Source organism: Miniopterus schreibersii (genome assembly GCF_964146895.1).
Source record: "Miniopterus schreibersii genome assembly, chromosome: 16".
Taxonomy (NCBI): Eukaryota; Metazoa; Chordata; class Mammalia; order Chiroptera; family Miniopteridae; genus Miniopterus; species Miniopterus schreibersii.
Genome location: NC_138116.1, coordinates 36,765,718 through 36,790,408, shown reverse-complemented (window position 1 = coordinate 36,790,408; position 24,691 = coordinate 36,765,718). Strand labels below are relative to the sequence as shown.

The following is a 24,691-nucleotide window of genomic DNA, read 5'->3' as shown; positions in this document are numbered from 1 at the left end:
TAAGACTTGGCCTGTAAATCCATTTTTAAAATAACTAAAGCTTATTCTTGTAAGTATAAAGATGTTTTTATTTTGACAGGTTTTTTTTAATTAAAAAATTGTTTTTAAGGTTAAGGCAGATATATTTTTATAGCAGTCTTAGCAAGCATCAGAGACCATTTTCTTTTGGTTTAGTGTCATGTAGAAATACATGAATATGTATAACTCACTCTCGAATGAAACTGTATGATCCCAAACAAACGTTGATAATTGGGCTGTGTTTTCCCTGGCAGCAGGTAGCTTTTGCTCAACAGGCTAGTAGCTTTGCTTATTTTATTTTGCTAACTACCAAAATATAGTAAAACTAAAGCATAATTAATCACTGATAGCGGCAATTTACATCGAGTTCTCATGCTGGTTCAGAAGGTGTGTTTTCACAACCAGGTGTCTCCTGTGAGGGCTCTGGGCTCTGGAGCAGCTCTTTCTTGTACTAGTCGCTCTCTGCCGCCTGTGCTCTGCGTATCTGAAGGGGTTGGACAACTAAGCCTAAGCCTGGATGTTACAGTACCTGCGTCAGAATCAGGGAGGAGGAGAGCCTGGAGGACATTCACCTGTTAGAGATGTAGTTGTAGCATATTAAGAACTTAGGTTTAAGGGAAGTAACATAGTTTTCATTTGGCTCATCCATAAGAGATCATTTTACCTTTCAAGGCACTGCAGCCGCCTGTTCGGAGCATAGCTCTCAAATTATCAGAAGTTGGGAGGAGTCTGCTTCTGTGTACTTGCAGCACTGTTTAGAAGTAACATCAGGGCATACTAGCAGGGACTCCAGTGAGCGCTCACATCTACACAAGTATGAATATATTCCTTGCAGCTTTGTTATCCAAAGAGTTGTTTGGGAATTTATGTAAATAAGGGAATGGAATATTTCAGATTAGTGTTATCCGTGATCATATAATTTGTCTGAGGCACTCACGTACATGTATCTATAACACTGGACGCTTTGTGTTAAGAAAGTATTCACTATGTATCTGCACTTTAACTTAGGATGGCAGAGAAGCCATAGAGGTACTAAATCCATCTCTTTGTCTGCAGGAAAAATTGTACCATAACTCATCCTAGTGGAACAGTTATCAACCCTGTTTTAAGAACCATTTTTAGAGGGTTTTAAAATTTGATGGTTTTGTGATCTTTGAATCTTAGGAGTGTACATTCTTAATGTTACTCAACTGCACTTCTTTTGCTTTATCCTCAAGGACACAAAATACTTTATGTAGTATTTTTCTTCACTCTCAGATGGTGTTTTTATTGTAAAAGAGAGAATGATAGGGGAGAGTAAACATTTCAACCTTAATGGTTAGCTCACGGGAAACAGGTGAGGCACATGGGGCTTGATGGTCACTCTTTTCAGTCTTGTTGGATTTCAGTTGGATATTGTTGCATTAGGACAAGATCAAGGCTGCAAATATTTATTAAATCCTTGATAACAGCCTGGAAATAAAAAGACTTTGGTGCCGTGGGCATGTGGGGAGTAGACAGCATGGCCCTGATCCTTAGGGACCTGATCGTGAAGCCAGAGAGCAGAACTGAAGTGTGGTGGTCTCTCACTGGTTACATGGTTCCTGGTAAGTGATGCTCTGAATTTGGTGACAGTAAAGGCCATGATGGCAATAGGAGCGGGTCCCAGAAATTAGCCGGTTAGCAATGGTATTGATAGCAGTATTTTAGGAAAATTATTCAGTCAGGGTGTTCAGAAAGTATTAGAATGGGCGGAATGTGCCAGCTGTGTCCAGACACTTCAGGACAAGGAGCAGAATGAATTCCTTCCTTTTCCCTCACCTCTTCCCTGCTCCCTCCACCCCTCCCTCCCTCCTTCACTCCTTCCTGCCTATACTTTTTGTACTGGCATTTCTAGGCTCTTCCCTGGAAAGCTTTAGAATGTACCCTTTACTCCTTGCCTGACTAGTACTAACTTAAAGGAGAGGCAGCTCAGAAAGGGGAGGGAGGGAACTCGGGATTGGATGCTGAGTCGCTCTTCAGGTCCCTGGTTCTTTATGATTACCTTACTCTGCGTATTCATAGGAACATACAGGGTTAATACCTGTAGGAAATGTCACTACAGCATGTAGGATGATATGGGATAATTGTTCTTTCAGAATGGAGAATGAGAACATTTTCCAGAAGGAAAATAAATACCTAAAAAGCTACCAGCCAGTCCTCACCTCCTCTCACAAGCCCAGCCTCTGCCCAGCTTGGGGAGGGATGGCAGTGGGTGAGCCTCTAAGTTTAGAAAGCTGCTTACAAAACCCTTGATAGTGCCTCTAGCCTTGGACAGAAGAGTCTCATATGTACAGCTCTTTTAGAAATCCCCAATTAAAAGAAGGGTTAACAGGGAACTTGACATTGAAGGATGACTCAGGAAAAATAAAAAGGAGACACAATAATGGATATTCATAATTATGCTGTCATTGAGTCACTTAGAAAAGATTAAATTATATTTAGGATCCTATTTCAGAAGTTAGAAATCCCGGTTGCCTTTGATGGTAGTCTTTTAGCTGCTCTGAAATGCTGCACGTCCTTTAGGTAGAGGAAACATACACTGAAGAGCCATGGAGTAAGGGTCTCAGTGCTGGGCTCGTCACAGAGGGATTCTCAGCTGCTGCCTGCTGGCGTGGTCACCACCGCCTTCCTCTGACCATATTATTACATTATGTCACTTATATTTAACTATAACCTCTAGTTACTTTGTAAGCAATATTTGTATAGAGCCTTCTCTTCCTCAGTAAATAGAAGGGCCTTGCAAGTTTAAGAAAACTAATGCTAGAGATTTATTCAGAAAACTGATAGGCCTTAGGATCAGTGCATTCAGTCTTGTATCACAAGTTGCCGTATTTGCAGTGGGCAATGAATGCTGATCTGAAAGCACTGTAAAATAGACCACTCTTAAGATAGTTCATTTAGCTTCATGTGTGCCCAGCCTTCCTCCCAAAAAGAAGTCATTCCACTGATTTTTGAGCTCCCAAGAATGGTAAGAAGCTTTAGGTACATACCCTAAAATCCACTCTTTAAAAGTATAAATTCAGTGGCTTAAGTGTATTCACAAAGTTGTGTAACCATTGCCACTCTCTGATTCCACATTCTCACCATCCCAGGAAACTCTGCCCATTAGCAGGCGCTCCCTGCTCCCTCTCCCAGCCCCTGGCTACCAGTCTACTTTATGTCTCTTGGTCTTTTTTCAGGGAGCTAGTTGAGTGAAATAAAATAGTCCCTCAAGTATTTGTTGAAACGAATATATAAAGTAATTGATAAATTATTTCATCACCTACCATGTACTCTACTTAATAATAGTTTAAAATATTTCACCACATGTGAAGCAGTACATCTTATTTAATCGTTACTTAACCAGAAAGTTAAATCGATTAGGATATAAAATGTCTGACACATTCCACTTACTGAGGGCTTTTAAATAATTTATACATCCAGTCATTGAATATAAGCATTCAGTTTCATCTCTCCATTTCTTGGTTCCTTTGCGGTGTCTTTTATTGGCTGGGTTTTGGGGACCATCTGCCTGGAACTGGTTTACCTATAGATTCCATGTAAATGTTTATAAGATAGATTACCCATTGTCTCATCAGTACTTACTCAGCAGTTGGAGACCTCAGTGTTTGGATTATGGATATGGTTTGGACATCACCTTCTCTCCTAACAGTTTGTTTTCCATAGCTTCATAAAACTCCGTTTTTGGAAGTTAAACTACCAAACCCAATGGGTATTTAAAGCGACATGCAACGTCGTCAACTCTCATTGCCTCTCCTTACCAGGCCAACCCTCCTGGTGTACTTGCCCTTTTGGATGAAGAGTGCTGGTTCCCTAAAGCTACAGATAAAACCTTTGTTGAAAAACTAGTTCAAGAGCAAGGTTCCCACTCCAAGTTTCAGAAGCCTCGGCAACTGAAAGACAAAGCTGATTTTTGCATTATACATTATGCAGGGAAGGTAAGAGCCGAATGACTTGATCAAAAGTACCATTTGAAATTTTGTTACATTTGATGAAGTTTGTAAGAAATGTGCTGATAAACATTTGTAAGTCCTTAAATATAGTATGCATTACAAATGCATTGCCTTGGAGGCAACCTACTTTTTAGGTTGCCCCATGAACATTTGTGGGTAAGGCTTTAAATGTGCCTTGGTTTTTGTTTGTTTCTTCATATTGCCACATTTGGCTCCGGTATGGGCCAGGTGGACTACAAGGCAGACGAGTGGCTGATGAAGAATATGGACCCCCTCAACGACAACGTGGCCACGCTCCTGCACCAGTCCTCAGACAGATTTGTTGCCGAGCTGTGGAAGGATGGTAAGTGTGCTTATGTTTGTAATTCAGATCGGCCAGACTCGTTTACAATTAAGGCTTATCTATGGTTCTTACATATATGTATATGTATATATGTTTTACTTTAAACCTCTTTCCCTAGAGCAGGGCTGCCATTATATCGGAGTTGACCCATTAGGAGAATACTTGGATAACAAGCCATCTGCCCTCTTGGTCAGATGCTGTGGGCGTGAGGAAACATTGTAGGCTCAGAGCCATAAAGAACTACACATATGCTTCAGGCCACCCTGGTCCCATTTAGGTTATAATCCAGAGATATTGGGGCACAAACCTGAGAAGCCCTGTTCATTTTCTCTGTGTCGCACGTGGGTCAGAAGCTGCACCCATAGCCACTGCCAGCATTCCACATACACACAGAGTGGCTGGTGTGTACCCTCAGATACCCTGTGTGTAGATCAGTTTCTGTTCCCATCAGTCCTGATAGTGCTTTTGTTTACGTGCACCCCAGGTGAAGATTGTTACGATTTTTTATCGTAGACCCCAAAGTTTTACTAGTACCAGAAAGACAGAGAATCTCTGTACCTATGCATAGTGGGAACCAGTGTCTTTTAGAGTTAGCTCTCACTACTGCATCTCATTCTGAGTGTGTCCCACCTCTTTGCATGGCTGCTGGTCATGCAGGACCTTAGCCCTGGACCTGCCCCTTGCTAGGCCTCGACCCTGAGGCCAGGCCTGTTCAGTAACCTCCCTCACTTCTACTTTTTCCAGAGTGAATTAAGAGCTATAATGCTGCCTTCTCAAAGGTGGAGAGAAAGAAACAGAAAAGAAGGGTTTAGGCAGTTGGGACAAAAGAAAAGTGATAGAGAAGAATGAATGCAGAGAAAGTGAGTAGGAAGAGAAACCATGTCAAAGAGCCTAGTCAAGAATGATCACGCCTGTCAGCTCAGGTAGATGAGGGGAGCCTTCAGGGTGGGGTGCGCTGCGCACGTGCATGTGACCTGGGAGCAGATGGAGTGCCTGGGACTGTGTAAAAGGGGGGATTTGGGAAACAGGCTAGGTTTCCAACAAGTAACACAGAAGCTTTTATCTTTATGCCTTTGGATGAAAGTCTTCAACCGATGCTGAGTGTTCACTGTTACTTGCATTGACCTGGTCAGTCACAGGTGCTGCATGAGGACTGAGAAGCAGGAACCTAACGTGGCATTTGCAGTACCCATAGTTGAGGGACTCCTGAGCCTGCTGCTGTGAAATGTTAGAATGGAGTATGAGAAACTGGAACCAGAGCAGAAAACAACTCAGAGCTCCAGTCACAGTGTCTGCAGGTGCTAGAAAATCCAGCACTGGGAAGCTGGAAATGCATGTAGGAAATGTCACAAAGAGAAGATAAAGGAGTAGTGCTGCCAACCATGGGTACTTGCATTCTGCTAGGAATCAGTTCTGTTGTGACTGTATTGGGCATGATGTAGGCTGGAGTTCCCCAAGGCCGCCCCTCCTCTTAGATCTCAGTGCCCAGGAAAGGGAGTGAGGTTTGAGCACCAGAGGTGTCTGGTGGATGCTGTGTGAAGGGTGCAGAGTGAGCTTATAGCAATGTGGAGCAGAGGAAGGGACCACCTTTCTCTTGGGGTGCTAAGGTAAAATGTCATGAAGGAGGAGGCAGGTTTCTTGTCCTGGAAAGATAATGATTTGTTGAATAAATAAGGAAAGCTGACGTTTACTGAATATTTACTAAGTGCCAGGCAGTTTTCAGCACTAATTTATGAGCATCATGTCCTGATCAGGCCTTAAACATTGAGTGAATAGGTTTGTGTGAGTTCGCTCATCTAGTGGTGCGGAGCGTTTTAGTGAAGTTGGCCTGGGAGAAGAGGGGTTGAGCAGGTGGAATGGGTGATGGAAGTGGGCGATCACAGCGCAGGATGAGTGCTCCCTTTGGATGTTAGAGTAGGGCTGGAGCAAAGGGTGCGGGCAGGAAACAAGGCTGGGTGATAGGTTGGGAGCAGCCCCTGGAGAAGCCTGATGCCAGTCTCAGTGGACTTGACTTGATTGAATGAATAGCATCAGTAGGTTTCTGAGCCAGGGTAGTGAGACATTGTGAGCCTGAAGAAGACAAGAGTGTTCGGCTGGTGGGATTGGTGGGAAAGAACCTGGAAGGGGGCATGGAAGGAATGAATGGAAAAGAGGAACAGGGGAAACTGGCGTTTTTATTATTGAAGCCTCAAAAACTGATTTTCTCTTCATTTTGAAGGAGAAGAGATGCTGGTACTTGGGAAATTAATGACAGTAATAAACGAAATTTGGTCCTGAAGTTGTGAACCAGGTTACATACTGGTTCTGAAGTTGTGAACCACTTTGACTTATTTTTTAATTCCTTAACTGAAAATAATATTGTGGTAAACACCTAATGAGCACCTGACCCATTCATATAACAAACACTACATGTGCAGCCACGAGCACCATGGTTATAATCTGTGAGATCTGTTTGGGAATGAAGAAGGGCATGGCCCTGCCCTCTAGGAGCTTGTAATCGAGTGGAAAGCCCAGGATACCACAGCTGGAATCTTAGGACTCAGTGAGCCTCTATCCTGGCTCCCAGCTTCCCTGGCTTCCTCCTTCCATTCTCCTGTAACTCCGCCACTTGCCATCCAGATATGGGACAGCCTTTGGCAGCAGTGGGTCCGAAGTTTCAAGAATAGACAATTTGGCCCCAATGGTCCGTGTCACAGGTGATGTGCCTCATGGGCAGGGCCAAGTCTGGAGAGCACTCCCCTGCCCTTTTGTGCTTTCTATAGCTACCGAGAGGTTGCAGAGACGCTGAGAGAAAGCTCTTGCAGCCTTGCCAAGCTCTTTAGTCCTGGCCCAAGCCCTGCTCCTCTGTATTTAGTCCACAGCTGGGACCCACAGCCTGCACAGCCCCGTTGTCACCCTTGCCTTTCTGCAAATAGGCACTTGAGAGCATGCATAGCCACTTTTGTCAGAGGGGGCTGGTAGAAATCTCACCTACCCCACGTTTGATTTGGCTGTGCTAGCGTCTGCTCTGGAACATTCCTCCATGTCTGCTGTCCTGCTGCTGTTTGTGGGAAGTCCTGTTGTCCATCAGCTTAGTGGACAGTTATTCAGTATGATCTGAGTGACAGGATCTCAGAGGTCGCTCACCATCAAGGGGGCAGGCAGAGCGGCAGCCGCATGTTTATCCAATTTTTTTTCTTTTTTTTTTTAAATCCTCACATGAAGATATTTGAGAGCTGTGTGTTTCATGCAAAAAGTCAGTGGCAGGCACAGGAGTTGGAGGAGGGTGCTAAGGCGGAGAATTCATTGCTGCTCAATCTGATGTAGAGATCTCCTGGGATGAGGGTAGCTTTTTCTCCTGGCAAAGAAAATAGCCCTAGGAAAACATGGTATTATTTTTCTATTTTTATAACCACATAAATGCAAAAGCAGGAAATAACAGGTGGACCGTGAATGTATGAATATGTGATGTATGAATAGTTTGCCTGATGGCGCAATACCTTGACTATAAAACATGTATTAAACAGACTTTGAGTTAGGGTTTTACAGTTTTCTCAAGGCCAAACCAGGAGGAATAAGATGTTTTGGTGGCAGCCCTGCCCTAGAGATTCATAATGTCCTCCTTCCTGCTAAGGGATGTTTTGGGGTCTCTCTACAGGACTTCATGCCACTTCTTGGGACTTATATACAGAAAAAAAACTAAAGATTGCATTTTTTTATGTAAATCTGCCTCTTTGGATATTTTCAGGAATAACAGTATGGTCAAGTATCATATAATTCAAAGCTATTTTGACATTTTGCTACAACAGAACTTGAATTTTGTTTTCCTTAATGGTAGTTACTTATCTGTTAGTAATTTGTATTTGAAGTAAATTATATTTCCAAAATCTGTACTGGAAGTAAAATTACACAGCAGTGTAAATTTTTGACAGTAAAAACTGCCAATATATACATTTACCAGAGTGTGACTTATTGCTCCCTTATCCTGGTTTGCTAACTGCAAGATAATTGTATGCAGGAGAACTCAAGTAGCACCTTACAACTCTTCACGCTCCACCCTCATTTACATGGAGCTGTCATTTAACATTGTTGTGATAAAATGCTCACACCTGGAGCTGGGAATGTGCATTTTTTATACAGATTAAGTTTATAAAGAGCTTTGTCCAAATGTGCAGATTCTCTAACTAGTAATGCTTGCCTGGGATCTTCCCTGAACTAGCTACTTTCGTACCCGATTTCAAAGTTTACTTGTGATGTCAAATGTCTTTCACACTAACTGAAGTGTTTGTGTATTTGCTCTTCTGTCCTGTTTTTGCTGTTTCTCTGCTTTAGAGATTCAGAATATTCAGAGAGCTTCTTTCTATGACAGTGTTTCTGGTCTTCATGAGCCACCAGGTGAATGTATAACGCCTGTAGGTCTTCCAAAACAGAGGGTTTTAAGCCCATAGGAAGAACTCGTGGGGGGCAGGGGGGCCTGGGAGGGCATGGTAGATGGGATGCGGCTGGTTTTGGGATTTCTGTTTTTGTTTTGCTCATAGACCTGCATGAACCTTTCATTTCATGCTCAGTTTTATTCTACTTCAAGGCAACTGTTTGAGTGCATAAGCGATTCAATTGCTGCTGCCTACACATTGCTTCTGATTTTCTGCATAGCACTTACAGCACTGCACACGGAAAGGTATGTCACTGCCTTTTCCAGTAGTGCCGCTTTGATACACAGTCCTCTAAGGGAATTGTTAGGAACTAATCTCATAATGTCTCTTTGTCTTTGAGTTACCTTTAAATTTTCAGCTCTAAGGAATTCCAAAGAGGAGTTTCTTTCTTTAAGTCATTAACATTATGTGAACAAATTAGTACATATTTATCTCACACGTATTGGTCTCATCAGTATACCTCTTGTTTGGAATTTATGGGCATATCTAGCTATGTGGCTTTTTCTTTTGAACTCAAGATAATGAAACTGACTACAAGCTTGATATTTGCAAGGCGAGACTAAGATAAAGTGGATTGGAATTAGAATATGTACATTGAACATGAAATTGATCTCCAAACAGATAGGCCTTGTGGTCTGAATCCTTAGCACTATTTTAAAATACAGCCTAACCATGGCTAGAGGTCCCCCAGTAGCCCAATATAAAATGAATGTCACACAGCCTCCCCTTTATTTAGTGAAGTTATCATGTAGTAAAATTTTAAAATACAGTCAAATTCATCTTCTAAAATTTCCTTTATAATTTTTGGAACATGGTAATGCTGACATCTCTATCCATCTCAAAACTGTTTTTTTTAATATGGTGAAGGAATGTGCCCATTTTCATCCAAGTCAAGATTCCTGCCATCAATTCTAGTTCATATATTATGAAAAAAGTAGATTGCCATCTTTAGGGGTGGGGACAGGGGGAGAGAGATCATGACAAAGATGATTCCATGAGCTGGAATGAATATTCCACGGGAGAACTCTCAAGGAAGTAGTCTTCCAGCTCAGTCATCCTTGGCCTTGGGGGTACTGGCCAAGTTGAGGAGTCGGGGGAGGAAGAGAGAGCTAGGAGGTGGTTTTAAGCTTTTGGTCGGCCTGAGACTTGTGCTCTGTTAAAAGGTTAGTGCTTGATCATCTGGACTCCCTCCCAAGTGGAGTGCCCTCTTTAAATCGTTCCCTTTAACTCCTTGGATATCTGATTTTTAAAGAGAATTCCAGATTGTGGGGTCTTTGGGAGCCGGGGCAGTACCTCCTTTTGCTCACCATCACTTCCTCAGCACCTGGCACAAAGTGGGCATACCAGAAATGGCCAGCGAGAGAGGGCACTGGTGGGCGGGTGGTATTCCACACCCACTCTCATGCACAGCAGCTTCGCCTAACATGCCCACGGTGGCCTCTCCTCTCCTACAGTGCAGTGCTCTTCCTGTGGGACCATGATCGTCAGGGTGTTTTCTGTGCCAGCAGGATCAAGGACAGAGCAACTCTTAGGTGGCATCATTCTGGCAGGGAGTACACTCATTCTCACCATATTCTCACCTTGACACAGGAAGTGTGCTGGTCTGTCGCTCGGCGAGGTGTCCTTGGGTTGAGTAACTCAGCTGAACTGAGCATCCATCAGGGGTCCCGCTCCCTACTTCTCCTCAGGGGGCCTTCCACCCACCATGGCTAATACGGTCTTTGAAATTGTGTGTGGTATTTCTACAGCAAAATATTTTTCTCCTCAATCTGTGTTCATGGGTTCAAACCCCAGGTCACAGGTTTGAAATGAAAATGTGGGGCTTTAGTCTTTGTAGTGATTTCTCGGAGGACAATGGGCGAAGGACTTCCTAGGAATCCGACTTGTAATGTCCTCTGACATGCTAACATGTAGTGAGTAGCTCTCTAAGCGAGAGACCACAGAGCATATTCATGTTAGGAAAACGGCATTATGGAGAACATGAAGGCTTTTGAGGGTGAAAATGAGAGACGGGCATAGAGGCTTCCAGGAGTATCGGAGGACCAGTGCAGAAGAGAAAGGAACAGAATTCCTAGAGGCAAAATAAGGAGGTCACACAAGTTTGTGCTACAAACCAAAGGACTGTTTTCTTCCAAATGTAAGCTGTTTTGAAAGTCTAGACTTCTGAGATAACTAGTAATGGAAGATGCAAGCACAGGGACCCAGCAAAGAGGGATTGTAACCTCAAAGCTCAAGGCAGGGTTCTCAGATTCAAAGGGTCTGTGATAGGGCCTGTCTGGCTTTCGCTCTGACCCTCACTGTGCTGGAGCAACAGTGAGTGTGAGCTGCCCTTCCGCGGGTTTGTACCTGCAGCCTCCTTAGAGTAGGACCAGGTCAGGCTCTCTGAACGCCCACGAGTGCTGGGTGAGAGCTGGCATCTGAAAGGTGCCACCAGAGAAAATGTGAGAAGTGCATGAAGCAGGTTTTAATTATTGATGGAGAAGTCCCTCACCCCTTTTCAATCTTTCATAGAAGCAGTACTTAAAATTCAGTAGCAGCAATTAAGCTAAGACTGAGAATCACCAACGAGGTTGGTTACTGCCCAGGAGGGCTTCCTTAGTTGTCACAGGCTCTCCCTTTGTCTTCTGATACCCACTGAATCCTTCCCTATCTCCTTGTTGTAATTCAGGGGAAAGGTTTTACCTTAGCCCTGTTTCAGACTAAGAAATGGCAAACTCTCAACTTCCAAAACTTCGAACCAGTCTTTTTGTTGTTGTCCCAGTAAGTCATTAAAGGAAGTTCTACTTAGATTCAAGTGGCATGACTGATAAAATGGTAATCATTTCATCTTCGTGTAGATTGGTCATATCAGTTGGTCATAAACCTCTGTTTTCAGTGCCATTCCAGGCTCGGGTGTAGGGCTGCCCTGGTGTAGGTGCTCGGTTCAGTTGTCATCATGTCAGTAGACGAAGGATTTTCGCTGTTGGTGCAGTGTGTTCTCCTTCATATTTTGAGTCTCCATAGAAGTTGGGAGCTCCAGGAGAAGCAGTTTTCGGGTACTGCAGCTTGAGTTCCTGAGGTCAAATGGGGACAATGACACTTAGTTCTCAGGGTTCTTGTGAGTATCAGGCGAGGCAACGTGAGCCTGCCCCTGGCGCACGGGCAGTGCCCAGATACCTGGCACCTGGCATTGCACTCGCTTGGCTGCCTGCAATTGCAGGTGCACCCTGGTTGCTGCTGCAGTTGATATGGTGAAAAACAGAAAATCAATTCATATTTAGTTCCTTCGCTATTGTTTAATGCAAGTCCACTGTTATTCACGGTGCCCTGAAGCCAAGCTGGTCCGCAGTCCTGCGTTGCGCAGTGCCAGGCAAGTTAAGTACATGGACCTGGCAAGGGGAGAAGCAGAGCAGGGGTGTGGCAGGAACTGCAGGATGAGTGGGGCTCCCTGTTTGCCCAGCAGCTTTGGCTTCGGGGGGGGGGGGGAGTACAGAGGGGAGAGGTAAAAGAGGCAGATTCAAGCTTAGCTTACACTAATGCTGGGGAGAAGGAATAGTGCTGTCCACCTCCAGACTTCCTGCAATTTCTCTAAAAATTTCCAAATACTGCATAACAACAAACAGTGATGTAGCCACTGTCAGTTTGTTATTACTGTGTCATGGGGATATCATGGAGATACATGGTTTGGTGTTAAGATTGTTTCTGGGAGTTCATAGCAGTTAAATATCTGTTCCTGAATTTGTTTTTAACTGTTAGTAACATTTTAGTGCACGTTGTTAGCGTAGAATTGGCTCAGTTTGTTTCACTGAGTATTGAGAACATGCTACATGCTGGGTGCTGAGGCCTTTTGCAGGAATATTTGATGGAGTTATTATTTATCACCATCTGGCTGTTAAAATTAATATTAAACAAGTTTCTCCCCCTGTTCTGGTTTTGGCTGTATTAACTGCAGTGAGTTTCTGAAGAGCTGGCTTAAATACTTGAAATTAAACTTTAGTGACACTAGTGTTTGGCCCATGCACAGATTTGAAGAATATGAAAATCTCATGTTTCCCTTGTCTCCTGAGCTTGTCCTCTAGAAGAAGGGCCAGTTAAGCATTCTGGCACTAGACAGTGTCATTCCTTATTTTTTAAAAACCTGTTAATGCAGTTTTATGAGATAGATGATTACAGAGTGCATTTTTCTTCTCTTAAAGTGTAACTATGCCCTCACAGATTGCAGCTCTGAGGAGCTCATCTAATTTCTCACTGTCCAAATATGCTTTTAGAGATTAATAAATTAGATTTTGAAATCTTTTCAGGCTACTGGGCAACCACATGGAGAATTACAGTGCCCACCAGCAGCCCTAACCAGGCTCTCCTGACACCTCAGGTAGGAGAGTTTATAGCAGGAGGGTAAATGAAGCCAGTCTCTGCCCAGAAACCACAGCTCTGAGACACGTGCAGGTTTCAGTGGCAGTTTAGGTCTTAGAAGTAGCAGAGATGCTCATTTCAGGGAGCTGGCAGAATCTCGTCTTTGCATTTTCTGCCTTTCTCTGATCCCTGCTCTAACCATTTTCAATAAGAAAGCTTTTTCGTAAAATAGAGGGATTTTAGGTCTTCATTTTTTTAGTGAAATCAGATTATTAGTGTGGCCCAAGTCATTCAATGCAGCTCCCAGAGTGTCCCTCTTTTACTCACAAGATAATTTTGGTCGTTGGTGGAAGCTAACCCTAAGTTTACATTTTTTAATTTAGAAAAGAACTGAAAGTCCAGAGCATGCTGAATGTTTGTCTTTGGATTACCTTTATTAAAAATAAATTTGAAAACCAGGTTCATTCTGATTATATGTTTTGGATATTACTGTAAAAGCATTTCCTGCTGGGACCGTACTGTGACCACCATCAAGTGTCTGAAGAGCAGCCTGTCAGAGAACTGGAAACCAGTGCGCGGAGTGAGTCCCCACACAGCAAACATGGCACCTCCTCTCTTGTTGTGGGGGTGACTTGTTTGGGGGGTAATTTTGTGGTCATTCATAGCCACCGTGTGCCCAGCACCGTGCCAGGGCCAACACTGGGGGGCTGGGGGTGAGGCAGAAGAAGTGATCTGAGCTGGGAGTCGGAGGGGTGCAGACATCAGGGAAGGGCTCCCTGGGCCCTGCTTGTGTTAGACATTGGACAAACCTCCCCGGGGAAGCTCAGCCCAGTGAGAAGGTACACAGAGTAGAGTGAGGTTGTCCTGGGATCTGGCCTGGGTGGTCTGAGGCCTAGAGGAAGGAGTGGCCTATTTAGTCTGGAGGCCGGTGGAAGCCGGAGCCTGAGAAGAAGTGGTTAGGTAAAGAACTGCCTGGTGGCTAGAAGGAGGGGCCTGCATTCTGGGCAGAGAGAACAGGATGGAGCCTCGAGGGCCTGCGTCTTTCAGAAAATGCACCTTTTGTACAGTTTGGATTAGGCATGTGGGAAAATGGCTGGGAAGCACCTTCATTGAGCACTTGAGTGTTTCACAGACACCTCGCAGTCCTGTGTATGGTGCAGGTCACACTAGCCTCATTTCACAGAGGGGACACCAAGGCTGGAGGCGTAGGCAGCTGGGCTCCAGATCGCACCGCTGGGGGGGTGTCCTTCTGCCTCCGAGTTGAGCCTTCATCACTGTGCTACACTGCTGGGCTCAGCTACTTGAACCATATCCTACAAGCCATAGGAGAAAATGAAGAATTTTGAGTGTAGGGATAAATACCTTGTTTCATTTTGTCTGTTAGAACTACCTGTTAGTCATTACACTGGGATAAAGGCATAAATGCAAGAACATGTGGCCGCAGTGGGGAGGAACGAATGGGAGGGTGAGGCCAGAGGAAGGAACCGGTTGGGAGGTTGCTGCAGGATCCAGGTAAGAAGTCAGAGCCCAGGCTAGGGCAGCGGGGGGGGGGGGGGGGGGGGGGCGTGGAAGACATTTGAATATTTGGCTTAACCAGTTGTGAGCAGCTGTGAGATCCATTGAATCTGACTCCTGGTTTCTGACCTGAGCAAAGGTGGTCAGGTCTACATGGGAAACAGGAACAGGGTAGCGGTGGGGCAAAGAATGTGCACTGGTTTGGGGCATTGACCTGTCCCTCCTGCTCCGCACTCTCGTGTCCAGCTGTCCCTCCCCTTTAGCCTTGGGGCTTGCTCTCGACCCTCCTCTCTTCTCATTCACCCTTCAGATGGTTCATCCAGCCCCATACTGTAAACACCGTAAGTCACAACGCCCAGATTTACCTCTGGTTCAGGCCTCTCTTAGCAGCAGACTGCAGTGTCCATGCGGCATCTAGTCTCCACCTCATGTCTCACAGGCACCGGAACTTGCATGGAGTTTGCACCCTGTCTTCCTGCCCACTGAACCCACTTCTCCTCCATCTTCCCGATGGCACAACAAGCCACTCAGTTGATCAAACCAAAATCCTAGGAGCTATTCTTGACATTTCCCTTTCCCTTATTTTCCTGTCGAGTTCATGATTAAAGCAAGTCAAGTCTTCCACCAAAATATGTCTTGAATTTTCCTTATCAGTTCATTTCCTCTAAATCTCACTAGTTCAAGCTGCTGTCATCTTTCTTAGAGCCTGGACTCCACAGTGGTCCCCTGTCTGGTTTTCTGACCTCCTCTCCAGTCCGTTCTAGATACAGCAGCCGAGGGTGTGCCCCTCCTCCTGGTGCTCCACTAGCACTGGCTTCTTCCACTTCTTTCTGCCCCGGTCCTTCGCACGTGCTGTTCCGCTCCTCTGGAATATTCTCTGCTGGCTCATTCCTTCTCCAGAGAGATCTCTAACCACCCCTCTCTCATAGCATCTTGTTCTTTTTGTCAGTGCATTTCTCACTTTGTAGTTGTAAATGTATTTTATTTCATTTATTCACTAACATGTAGGTATCCATCCTGTTCTATGCCAGACATGATAGGTGCGAGGGGTGCAATGTCGAGTAAAAGCAGGCGTGACAGGCATTTAGCGAGGGTTTGTGAAAGGCAGAGGTTCCTCTGTGACTGCTGGGTAGAGGGGAGGAATAGGTGTTGAGTGACTGGTGCTGGGGGGCCCAGTATAGCTAATTAACATCCCATTGAGGTCACCCATGATGCGGCTGTGGGCTGAGAGAAGCAGGGTGCTCTCACCCTGCCTTACTCAAGAGGGTCTGGGCGAGCTGAGTCTGGACCCCTCTGTATAAAGCTCATTGGAAATCAGAACTTGAGATCTTGATCATAAAGCACTTCACACAGTGCAGTTCCCCAAACACTTCTATTCTGGGGCACAAACGAAAGAAATGCAGGTGGCTCTTAAGATTGACAAGGGCAGTAACAGAGTAGTTCAATCGATATTTTGATTAAAAGACTTCAGTAGTGTGTTTCGCTCATGTAACAGTTTTCTTAAATGAGAGCATGTTATGCCAGTGTTTTGCTAGTGGCTGGTGCCGTGTTGAATCTGAGAAGTTGAACCGTCATTAAATGTAGCTTAGGCACTGATTCTTTTTAGGAGGCTCCTTCCTATTTTGTGTTCTTGCCCCTTAATAAGTGTTATTCATGCTTTGAGGAGAGAGCTGAAGTCTACTCATTCCTGCAAATCTGACCTAATAATGTTATCTACTCTTCCTGCAACTTGAATGACTTTTCTTACTGAAATTCTAGTCACTAATAAGAGATGACTCTGGTCCCTAGTCCCTGAGCCATAATCATTAAGTGAATTTGCTTTGTACAGCTAATATATTTTTATGTATCTCTTTATAAGCCATTTCCTATTTTGAGACTTGTCATAGTATCAGTTTGTGTATCAATAATGCCAGTCAATGATCTCTCATTTACCAAATAATTGTATATGTAACAGGCAAAATGTTATCAAAGACAGTGAGTTCCTGAAAGTAGCGCAGCAGAAAGCATCTGCCGGTGTGTGGTCTGAAGCTGTCAGAGCGCTACACTATCTGCCGTAGAAGTGTGTGGCTGCTGGTCCCACGGCTTGTGCAGTGTCTCAGTATGCTGACTGCCCCCCTAGATGGCATCTCTTATCATTTGTCACAAGCTTGTGCTGCTGCACTATCACTGTGTCTTTCCTTCCCCTCTGAAGAGTCAGATTCGACCCATTTCCCTTTTCCTTCCATTTTCCCCAGTGGATCGGATTGTGGGTCTGGATCAAGTTACGGGTATGACTGAGACGGCTTTTGGCTCTGCGTATAAGACCAAAAAGGGCATGTTTCGTACCGTTGGGCAACTCTACAAAGAGTCTCTCACCAAGCTGATGGCAACTCTCCGCAACACCAACCCTAACTTTGTTCGCTGCATCATTCCAAATCACGAGAAGCGGGTATGTGTTAAGCGAAACGTGTGCTGGTACCTTAACCTGAAGTAGATCAGGTTATAACGACCCAAGTATAAAACTCTCCTTTGCTTGATTAGGCTGGAAAACTGGACCCGCACCTAGTGCTGGACCAGCTTCGCTGCAATGGTGTCCTGGAAGGCATCAGAATCTGTCGCCAGGGGTTCCCCAACCGGATAGTTTTCCAGGAATTCAGACAGAGGTACTGCTAACTTTTACCTTTCTCCCATATGTATCAAAGCTTAGCTTATATGCATCAAAACAGGTAACGAGGAAATTTTTTTCCTGTTCCCCAGATAGTTTCGGTTTTCCTTTCATATAGGAAAGGGATAGTGATCATTACCTTTATTTTTGGTCAAGAATATTGAGTACCTACTTTATATAGAGGTGACTGCTATGGGTGCTTCAAGGATGTTCAAGTCTTCAGGGTCCTGAAGTCAGTTGTGCGATAAACATTTAAAGCTGAGAACTTATAGTTACCGGTTTTGAACAGTTCCATCTGGGATTTAAACATAATTATTTTTTAAGCTGATATTTTAAAATACAGTCATGCACCACTTAACATTGTTTCAGTTAACGATAGGCCACATATACAATGGTGGTCTCATATCGCCTAGTGACCTCACAGCCATTGTAAGGTCATAGCACAGCACGTTACTCGTGTTTGTGCTGCTGGTATAAACAATCCTGCCGAGTTGCCATTTGTATAAAAGTATAGCACATACAGTTATGAACAGTATATAATACTTGGGAATGTAATAAATGACTACAGGTTTATGTATTTACTATATGTTTTATCATTGTTTTAGAGGGTACTCTTTCTGTTTGTTAAAAATGGTTGCGGTAAAACAGCATGCCTGCTGTGTTTCACTGGCAGCAGCCTCATTCATCTCTCATTTTCTGCATCTCTTGATTTCATCATTTTCTCTGGGCTTAATTTAATCACATGTTTTTTTTCCAAATAACATACTGTCCAGGCTTGTAGCCCAAGAACAATAGGATGTACCATACAGCCTCGGTATGTGGTAGCTGTACCACCCAGGCTGTGTAAATGCACTCTGGTGTTCGCATGATAGTGAAATCGCCTAATGACACATTTCTGAGAGTATAGCTGTCAAGTGGTGTACATGAGTAATGTATGTTCCTTTTAGGAATATTTGAAAATACAAGAGAAGTAAAAAGTAAATAAAAATCATTCAGGAACGACTCTTGAAAACATTTTGGATCCTGGCCAGGTAGCTCAATGGGTTGGAGGGTAGTCCCAGTGCGCCAAGGTTGTGGGTTCAGTCTCCAGTCGGTTCATCCAGGAGGCAGCCAGTGACTGTGTAACTAAGTCGACATCTCTCTCTCAAATCAGTAAATAAAAACATTTTGGGATATTTCCATTTTTCAATAAATATGTCTGTATATGTGCAGATGTATATATATTTTTCATAGTGTGTTTGCTTGTGCACTTACAGCCCTTTTACTGACACAGAGCAGGGAACAGGATAGATTGGAAAAGAAGTATGAATAAAAAACAAAAGGGAGAAGATCCCCAGAAATGGATGAAACATTTGGTGGGAAATTTATTTTTTTATCTATTGTACAATTTTCTTTAATATCTAGTTTGCTTTTCCCCTTTTTTCTCCTAGAAATTGGATTTTCGATTGTGACTGCATTTATTGTTCCGTAAAATAAACAAGGCCGCAGGTCAGAACGTGGCCCTTTCTCCCACTGTCCAGATGGAGTCCCATTGAGAAATTGTTCTGGTCCCGCCGCATTTGGGGCGGCCCTTATTGTGGCCCCACTGTGTGAGAGCCTAGTAGTTTCCCTTTCTGCAGATAGGAGAGAAAGGAGCACAGTTGGCGTCTTCGATGGTGTGCAGCCAGGGTTCACCCTTAATAGAGCCCATTACCTACTTGCGCAACTTTCTTTTTTTTTTTAATTAGTTTATAGTCCATATTATTTTGTATTTCAGGTGTACAGCATAGTGGTTAGTTAATCATGTGCTTTACAAAGTGGTCCCCCCGATATTCCCAGTACCCACCTGCGTGGTCCATCGTTATAAAGTGCACAGGTCTTAAGTGTGTGCGCACCCAGACCACTGCTGTTTTGAAAGTCTCCCGATGCTCTCTAATGTTCTCAGTGGAGGCTTCTGAGTGCTGCTGTCACGGCCTTTTCTGTCATCTAATCCCTGCCTACAAGTCGGTGCACAGAAAGCCGATTCTCCTTGCATCTTGAGCGTGTAAACATTGGGGGAGAAGTAAAAAACAGAAGATTTTTAAAATAACATCTTTCATTCTTCTCTGCCACAGTTCTTATACCTCGTCTTTGACCTGGGAGAATTAGCCTCATATTCTTTCTGTTCCTTGTTTTAAGAGCTAGAAAGTCTGATTATCACTTGGTCACGTCTTTACTCTTAATTGGACATGATTACCTGTCTTACTGCCTTGTAGAGGACGCAGAACTCAGTGAATAATAGGTAAACATTTTCACAGACTTTTACCAAAACGTCTTTTACCAAAACATCTCGTATCTGCTTTTCTTACAGATACGAGATCCTAACTCCAAATGCTATCCCTAAAGGTTTTATGGATGGCAAACAGGCTTGTGAGCGAATGGTAAGCTTGTCTTGATTTTTCTGGTTTGTGGACTATTTATGTAATCTTTTCTTGTAGCAAAAAATAAACAAACTCTTTCTCTTTCAGATCCGGGCTTTAGAATTGGACCCAAACTTGTACAGAATTGGACAGAGCAAGATATTTTTCCGAGCTGGAGTTCTGGCACATTTAGAGGAAGAAAGGGATTTAAAAATCACTGATATCATTATCTTCTTCCAGGCTGTGTGCAGAGGCTACCTGGCCAGAAAGTAAGTGGGTGACATAAAAGGGGAAAGACTGTGTCTTCTGACAGACCAAAGAAGAACAGAGCTACTAAAGGGGGAGTAGAGGACACCAACAAAGGGAGCGGACGGAACTCCCGTCGCACTGTCGAACTGACCTGGGCTTGAGCAGGCAGCCCATTTCCCCGTGCTTGTCACCAGAGGACTTGATCAGTGGACCCACTCTGTCTGTGACAAAAGCTATTAAGACACGTTTTTCTGTACCTAGTAATTTCCTTACTGTTCTTCAGGGCCTTTGCCAAGAAGCAGCAACAACTCAGTGCCTTAAAGGTCCTGCAGCGGAACTGCGCCGCCTACCTGAAGCTGCGGCACTGGCAGTGGTGGCGCGTCTTCACAAAGGTGGGCTTCGGCTCTTTTCTAAGAGCAGTGTGTGACCAGTGACCAACCCACCAGAAGGAGACGTGATGATAAACTGCTTAATTTTGTCACAGGTTAAGCCGCTCCTACAAGTCACTCGCCAAGAGGAAGAACTTCAGGCCAAAGATGAAGAGCTGCTGAAGGTGAAGGAGAAGCAGACAAAGGTGGAGGGGGAGCTCGAGGAAATGGAGAGGAAGCACCAGCAGGTGTGTGCGCCCCCACTGCAGACATTCGCGCACATTTCACCGCGGCCAGCTGCACCTACACGTCCTCTTAGTTTAAGTGTAGTTTTCACAGCTTCCCAAAACACAGACATTGGAGAACAGAGGCAACAGACACATTATGCTGTGCATTTGGTTCTCTAGAAACCAAAATCAGTCTTACCTCTTGCATGTTTGCCTTTGTCATATTTGGACACACCGATGAGCGTATTTGGTTCACGCATGTGTTTAACACCTGTTTTCAGTGACCTCTCAGTGTACTGCCGTCCTGTGACTGCTCATGAGGGAAACAGAAAAAAGTGAAAGGATGAGATAATGTGAGGTCACCGCCTGCTCTTCCCAGTGGCAGTCTTGAGTCAGCGCCCCTTTCCCCTCCCCAGGCACCTGTGCTTCATGGACAAAGCAGGGGCTCTCGAAATGTTTGTAGATGACAGTAATAGCGTTGTAGTGCTCAAGGCCAAACGGATTAACAATAAAGGCCAAAAATAGCACTTGATACCAGACAGCTTCAGGAGGCACCATGAATTTGATTGCACTTGGATGTTTTCCCTCCTGCTTTTCTGTCCCTTCGTAAATTACCTCAGTAGAAGATTGGGAGTTCTTACAAGAGCATAAATTTAATTTGCTGTGACTTGGGACAGCAGAAACAACTAAAGCGTTTTCATCTAGCTTATAGTGCTACAACCAAAACCATGTTTGTGTGTCAATGTGTTCTTAACTTTCTGTTTCTTTGGCGAGGTGCAGTGAGCGCTGAGATCTCAGTGCCCGTATGTCGTGTGCGCTGGGGGCAGGTCACAGTGCCGGGCTTTTGTGCTTGCAGCTCTTGGAGGAGAAGAACATCCTTGCAGAGCAGCTACAGGCAGAGACGGAGCTGTTTGCTGAGGCAGAAGAAATGAGAGCGAGACTCGCTGCCAAGAAGCAGGAATTAGAGGAGATTCTACATGACTTGGAGTCTAGGGTTGAAGAAGAGGAGGAAAGAAACCAGATCCTCCAAAATGAAAAGAAAAAAATGCAAGCACATATCCAGGTAGCTGCGATTGTTTTTTATTCAGAATTATATTTTGGGTTTTCCAAGTGGATCTATTTAATAAGTAGAAGCTGTGGATTTGTATTCCTAATGTACATTTAGATTGTAAGTACCTGCTCTTAAAAGATTGACCATCAATCTCTTACACAAGTAATAGATTTTCTTCAAACGTACGTTTGTTATTTTGAATAAGAATCTTTTCTTATGGTCTGATGTGGCATCTTATAGTATGCAAAGTGATTCAAAGTAGAAATCTCCCAAGGTCTGTAGCCTTTTGTAGGGAACCTAATTTGTTCTTTATGTTGTCATTAATAATTCTGCTGCTCACTCCATTCATTAGATAGGCATCTACAAGGTGGTTTGGTTCTTAAGAAATGCTCAGCACTGACACAGCAGGTGGCCAGGAATCAGAATAAAACACTTGGTCCTTCCTGGTGGTCACTCTCGGATAGAGATACAAATGGTGCTCACAGGAAACAGCCATCTCAGTGGTTGAATGCCCAGAGAAGTGATCCAGACAGTAGTTACTCTGCCCGCCCATACCCAGGACACCTGCCACTCTCTCCTTGTCTCCCTCTCTCAGCCTCTCTTAACGTGCTCTTGAGCGTCAGGACATCTATGTCTGCCACCATTGCTTCAGACCGAACTTCCTTCCTTCCAAATCTTTCCCTTAATTTTTTCTTACCCCATAACTTACTGCAAAACACAGACACTTCAGGTGTTTGTCAAAACCACAAAAGCTGTTATTTCCTTGGCAGATACCCCATAGAGCAAATCATCTGGACACTTACCACTCTTCAAAATACAGCTTTCAAATATCCCACAATAAATTAACAGAGTATCATAAAATCTGTAGAAAGTGCATAATCTTTAATCCATAAATTCTAATCCTAGACTTTATTCCAAGAATAAGTCAGTGGAAGCCGTCTAATTACCTAACATTGGGGGATTATTAAACCGCGGTAATGCTATACTGTTATAAAGGTGTTTATTTTCATGAGCACCTATAATATCTTGATAGAGATAGTTGCAAAAGAGTATACACAATAGGATCTAATTTCAGGTATTTATGTAACATAAATGTGTATGTATGATTTTATATGGAACATACGGAAGAGCTGGAATAATCTCCACTAACAACAGTGAGTTTCCCTGATGGCATTATCAACAGTTTTGGTTTTCTTTTCTCTTTGTTTAAAAACATGTGTTCATTTCAGTAATAAGTTTTACTCATGTGGGGGAAGGATCCCTAAATTCTTCTCTAATCTCCCCAACTTATTTTTTAATATAAACTCTAAATTTTAATAACTTCAAATGAAATACTTGCATTTCTCTATTTTATTTAGAAAGCAAATGTATCCTTGTAGAACGGTATGTTTTATTTGGGATTGGTTTTTCAAGGCTTTTTATCTTCACATTCTTTACCAGACTCTCTTCTATTTCTAGTTTTTTGCACTGTTATCTTAATTTATTATCTCCCTTTGAATATAAATTCATTTAAACACATTCTAAAGATATTTATACTGTTAAATATTGACTTTTTTCCCCTCTCATGAAATACCAGAGGTTCGTTCTATTAACTTCGTGGACCTTGGGAAAATCCAATCTTGTTGCTCCCTTACTTTTTTCCCCCCCATGGGGTTTGGTCACAATGTGTGAACCTTATTTGGATTTCGCTTCAAACCAAAAAATTTTAAGTGGTCTTTATCTTTTAGAGATACCTGCCACCCAGAGGTTCTACAGAGGAAATCTGATGTTTGGGATTTGCTTCAAAATAACACTAGGGCAGAAGGGGGAAGGTGAAGCTAGAGAGGAAATGAGGCTGGCCTTGGGCTGATGCCTGTTAAGGCTGGGTTGATGCATCTCTGTGGGGCTCCTTATGCTGCTGTGTCCTTAATGTCTGTGTTTGAAGTTTACACAATAAAAAGTTCATCTTTTGCAAGTGGTTCATTTCAGAATCAACCATAAGTAAATTATTTAACCAGAGTTATCCTTGGAACTTTCTTAAATTGACCGTACATTGCTTTGTATGTACAACCTTGTTCAGTAATGTGTGTGGCTGTGCAGTCATGTCAGAGTATGAAGTGAAGAGAAGCATGTCATAATAAAAATGTGTGTAAACACCAGAACCACCTAGTTGGTGATTTGCTCGTGGGGTGACAGGCACGCTGTAACTGAGACAGCCATCGCTCACGGACCTCTGCTCTTTCCATTGTTAGGTTCTTGTTCTCGCCTCTTCTGGACGAACGTGTCTAGTAGAATACAGATAAACTAAGTATGTGTTTGATGTAGTTCTGCTATATTACTCATATTTCTCTATGTCACTAATTATTCCAAAATATGAATTTTAATTACTGTATGTTATCTCTTCTATAAATATGCCAACTCTTAGTTACCAAGGCTTTTCTGTAGTATGTTCCTAGGTCCTCAGTATTACACACAGTTCAGCCCTGGCCGGGTGGCTCGTTAGAGCATCGTCCCTACACCAGAAGGCGGCGGGTTCCGTTTCCGGTCGGCGCGCGTGTGGCAGGCAACCAGTCAATCTCCACCCCTTCCTCTCTCTGAAAATCAAATTTAAAAAATTTTTTAAGCATTACACATATTTCACTTTTTTATGAGTCACATCTGTGCCTGTTTCCTGAAGCTGCTAGCTTGACAGCAGTGATTGTTCTCCGCGCGCTCTGCGCTCTCTCATGCTCCTTCCAGAGGATTGGCCCAGTTTGTACTTAACCTGAAGTTCACTTAACCACACTTCCTATTTTTTAAAATACCCGCCGTTCTGAATGCCCTATGCTGGCGTCCCCCTCGCTTCTGAGGCGGGTGTGGAGAAGGTGCGAGGCTGACTTGTTCTCACAGGACCTGGAGGAGCAGCTGGACGAGGAGGAGGGGGCTCGGCAGAAGCTGCAGCTGGAGAAGGTGACGGCCGAGGCCAAGATCAAGAAGATGGAGGAGGAGATCCTGCTGCTGGAGGACCAGAACTCCAAGTTCATCAAAGTACGGCTGGCTGCGGAGCGCAGGCCCTTTGTGTTGATGCTCCCGTTGAAAGTGGCTTCAACACATTCTAAAAAAGAGTTCAGGTTCACTCACCTCCCTGAGCCTCTCCCCGTACAGATTTCTAAAGACACAGTAACAGCAGTTTTTTAAATCCACTAAGTATTCGTATCATCC

The 24,691-nt window shown here is 43.8% G+C and overlaps 1 protein-coding gene across 3 annotated transcripts in view; it reads left to right on the top strand.

The window, feature by feature from the left end:
• MYH10 (myosin heavy chain 10) overlaps nucleotides 1-24,691 on the top strand; it is a 131,073-nt gene that overhangs the window by 74,930 nt on the left and 31,452 nt on the right. For 2 of the 3 annotated variants that reach the window (XM_081161901.1, XM_081161902.1), the window contains 10 exons: nucleotides 3,804-3,977; nucleotides 4,221-4,335; nucleotides 16,829-17,022; nucleotides 17,115-17,236; nucleotides 19,568-19,637; nucleotides 19,725-19,885; nucleotides 20,149-20,257; nucleotides 20,350-20,481; nucleotides 21,317-21,523; nucleotides 24,380-24,517. In XM_081161901.1, coding sequence (XP_081018027.1) covers nucleotides 3,804-3,977; nucleotides 4,221-4,335; nucleotides 16,829-17,022; nucleotides 17,115-17,236; nucleotides 19,568-19,637; nucleotides 19,725-19,885; nucleotides 20,149-20,257; nucleotides 20,350-20,481; nucleotides 21,317-21,523; nucleotides 24,380-24,517 — 1,422 coding nt within the window. The remainder of the gene's footprint in view (nucleotides 1-3,803; nucleotides 3,978-4,220; nucleotides 4,336-16,828; nucleotides 17,023-17,114; nucleotides 17,237-19,567; nucleotides 19,638-19,724; nucleotides 19,886-20,148; nucleotides 20,258-20,349; nucleotides 20,482-21,316; nucleotides 21,524-24,379; nucleotides 24,518-24,691) is intronic. The other variant, XM_081161903.1, reaches the window with a different exon arrangement.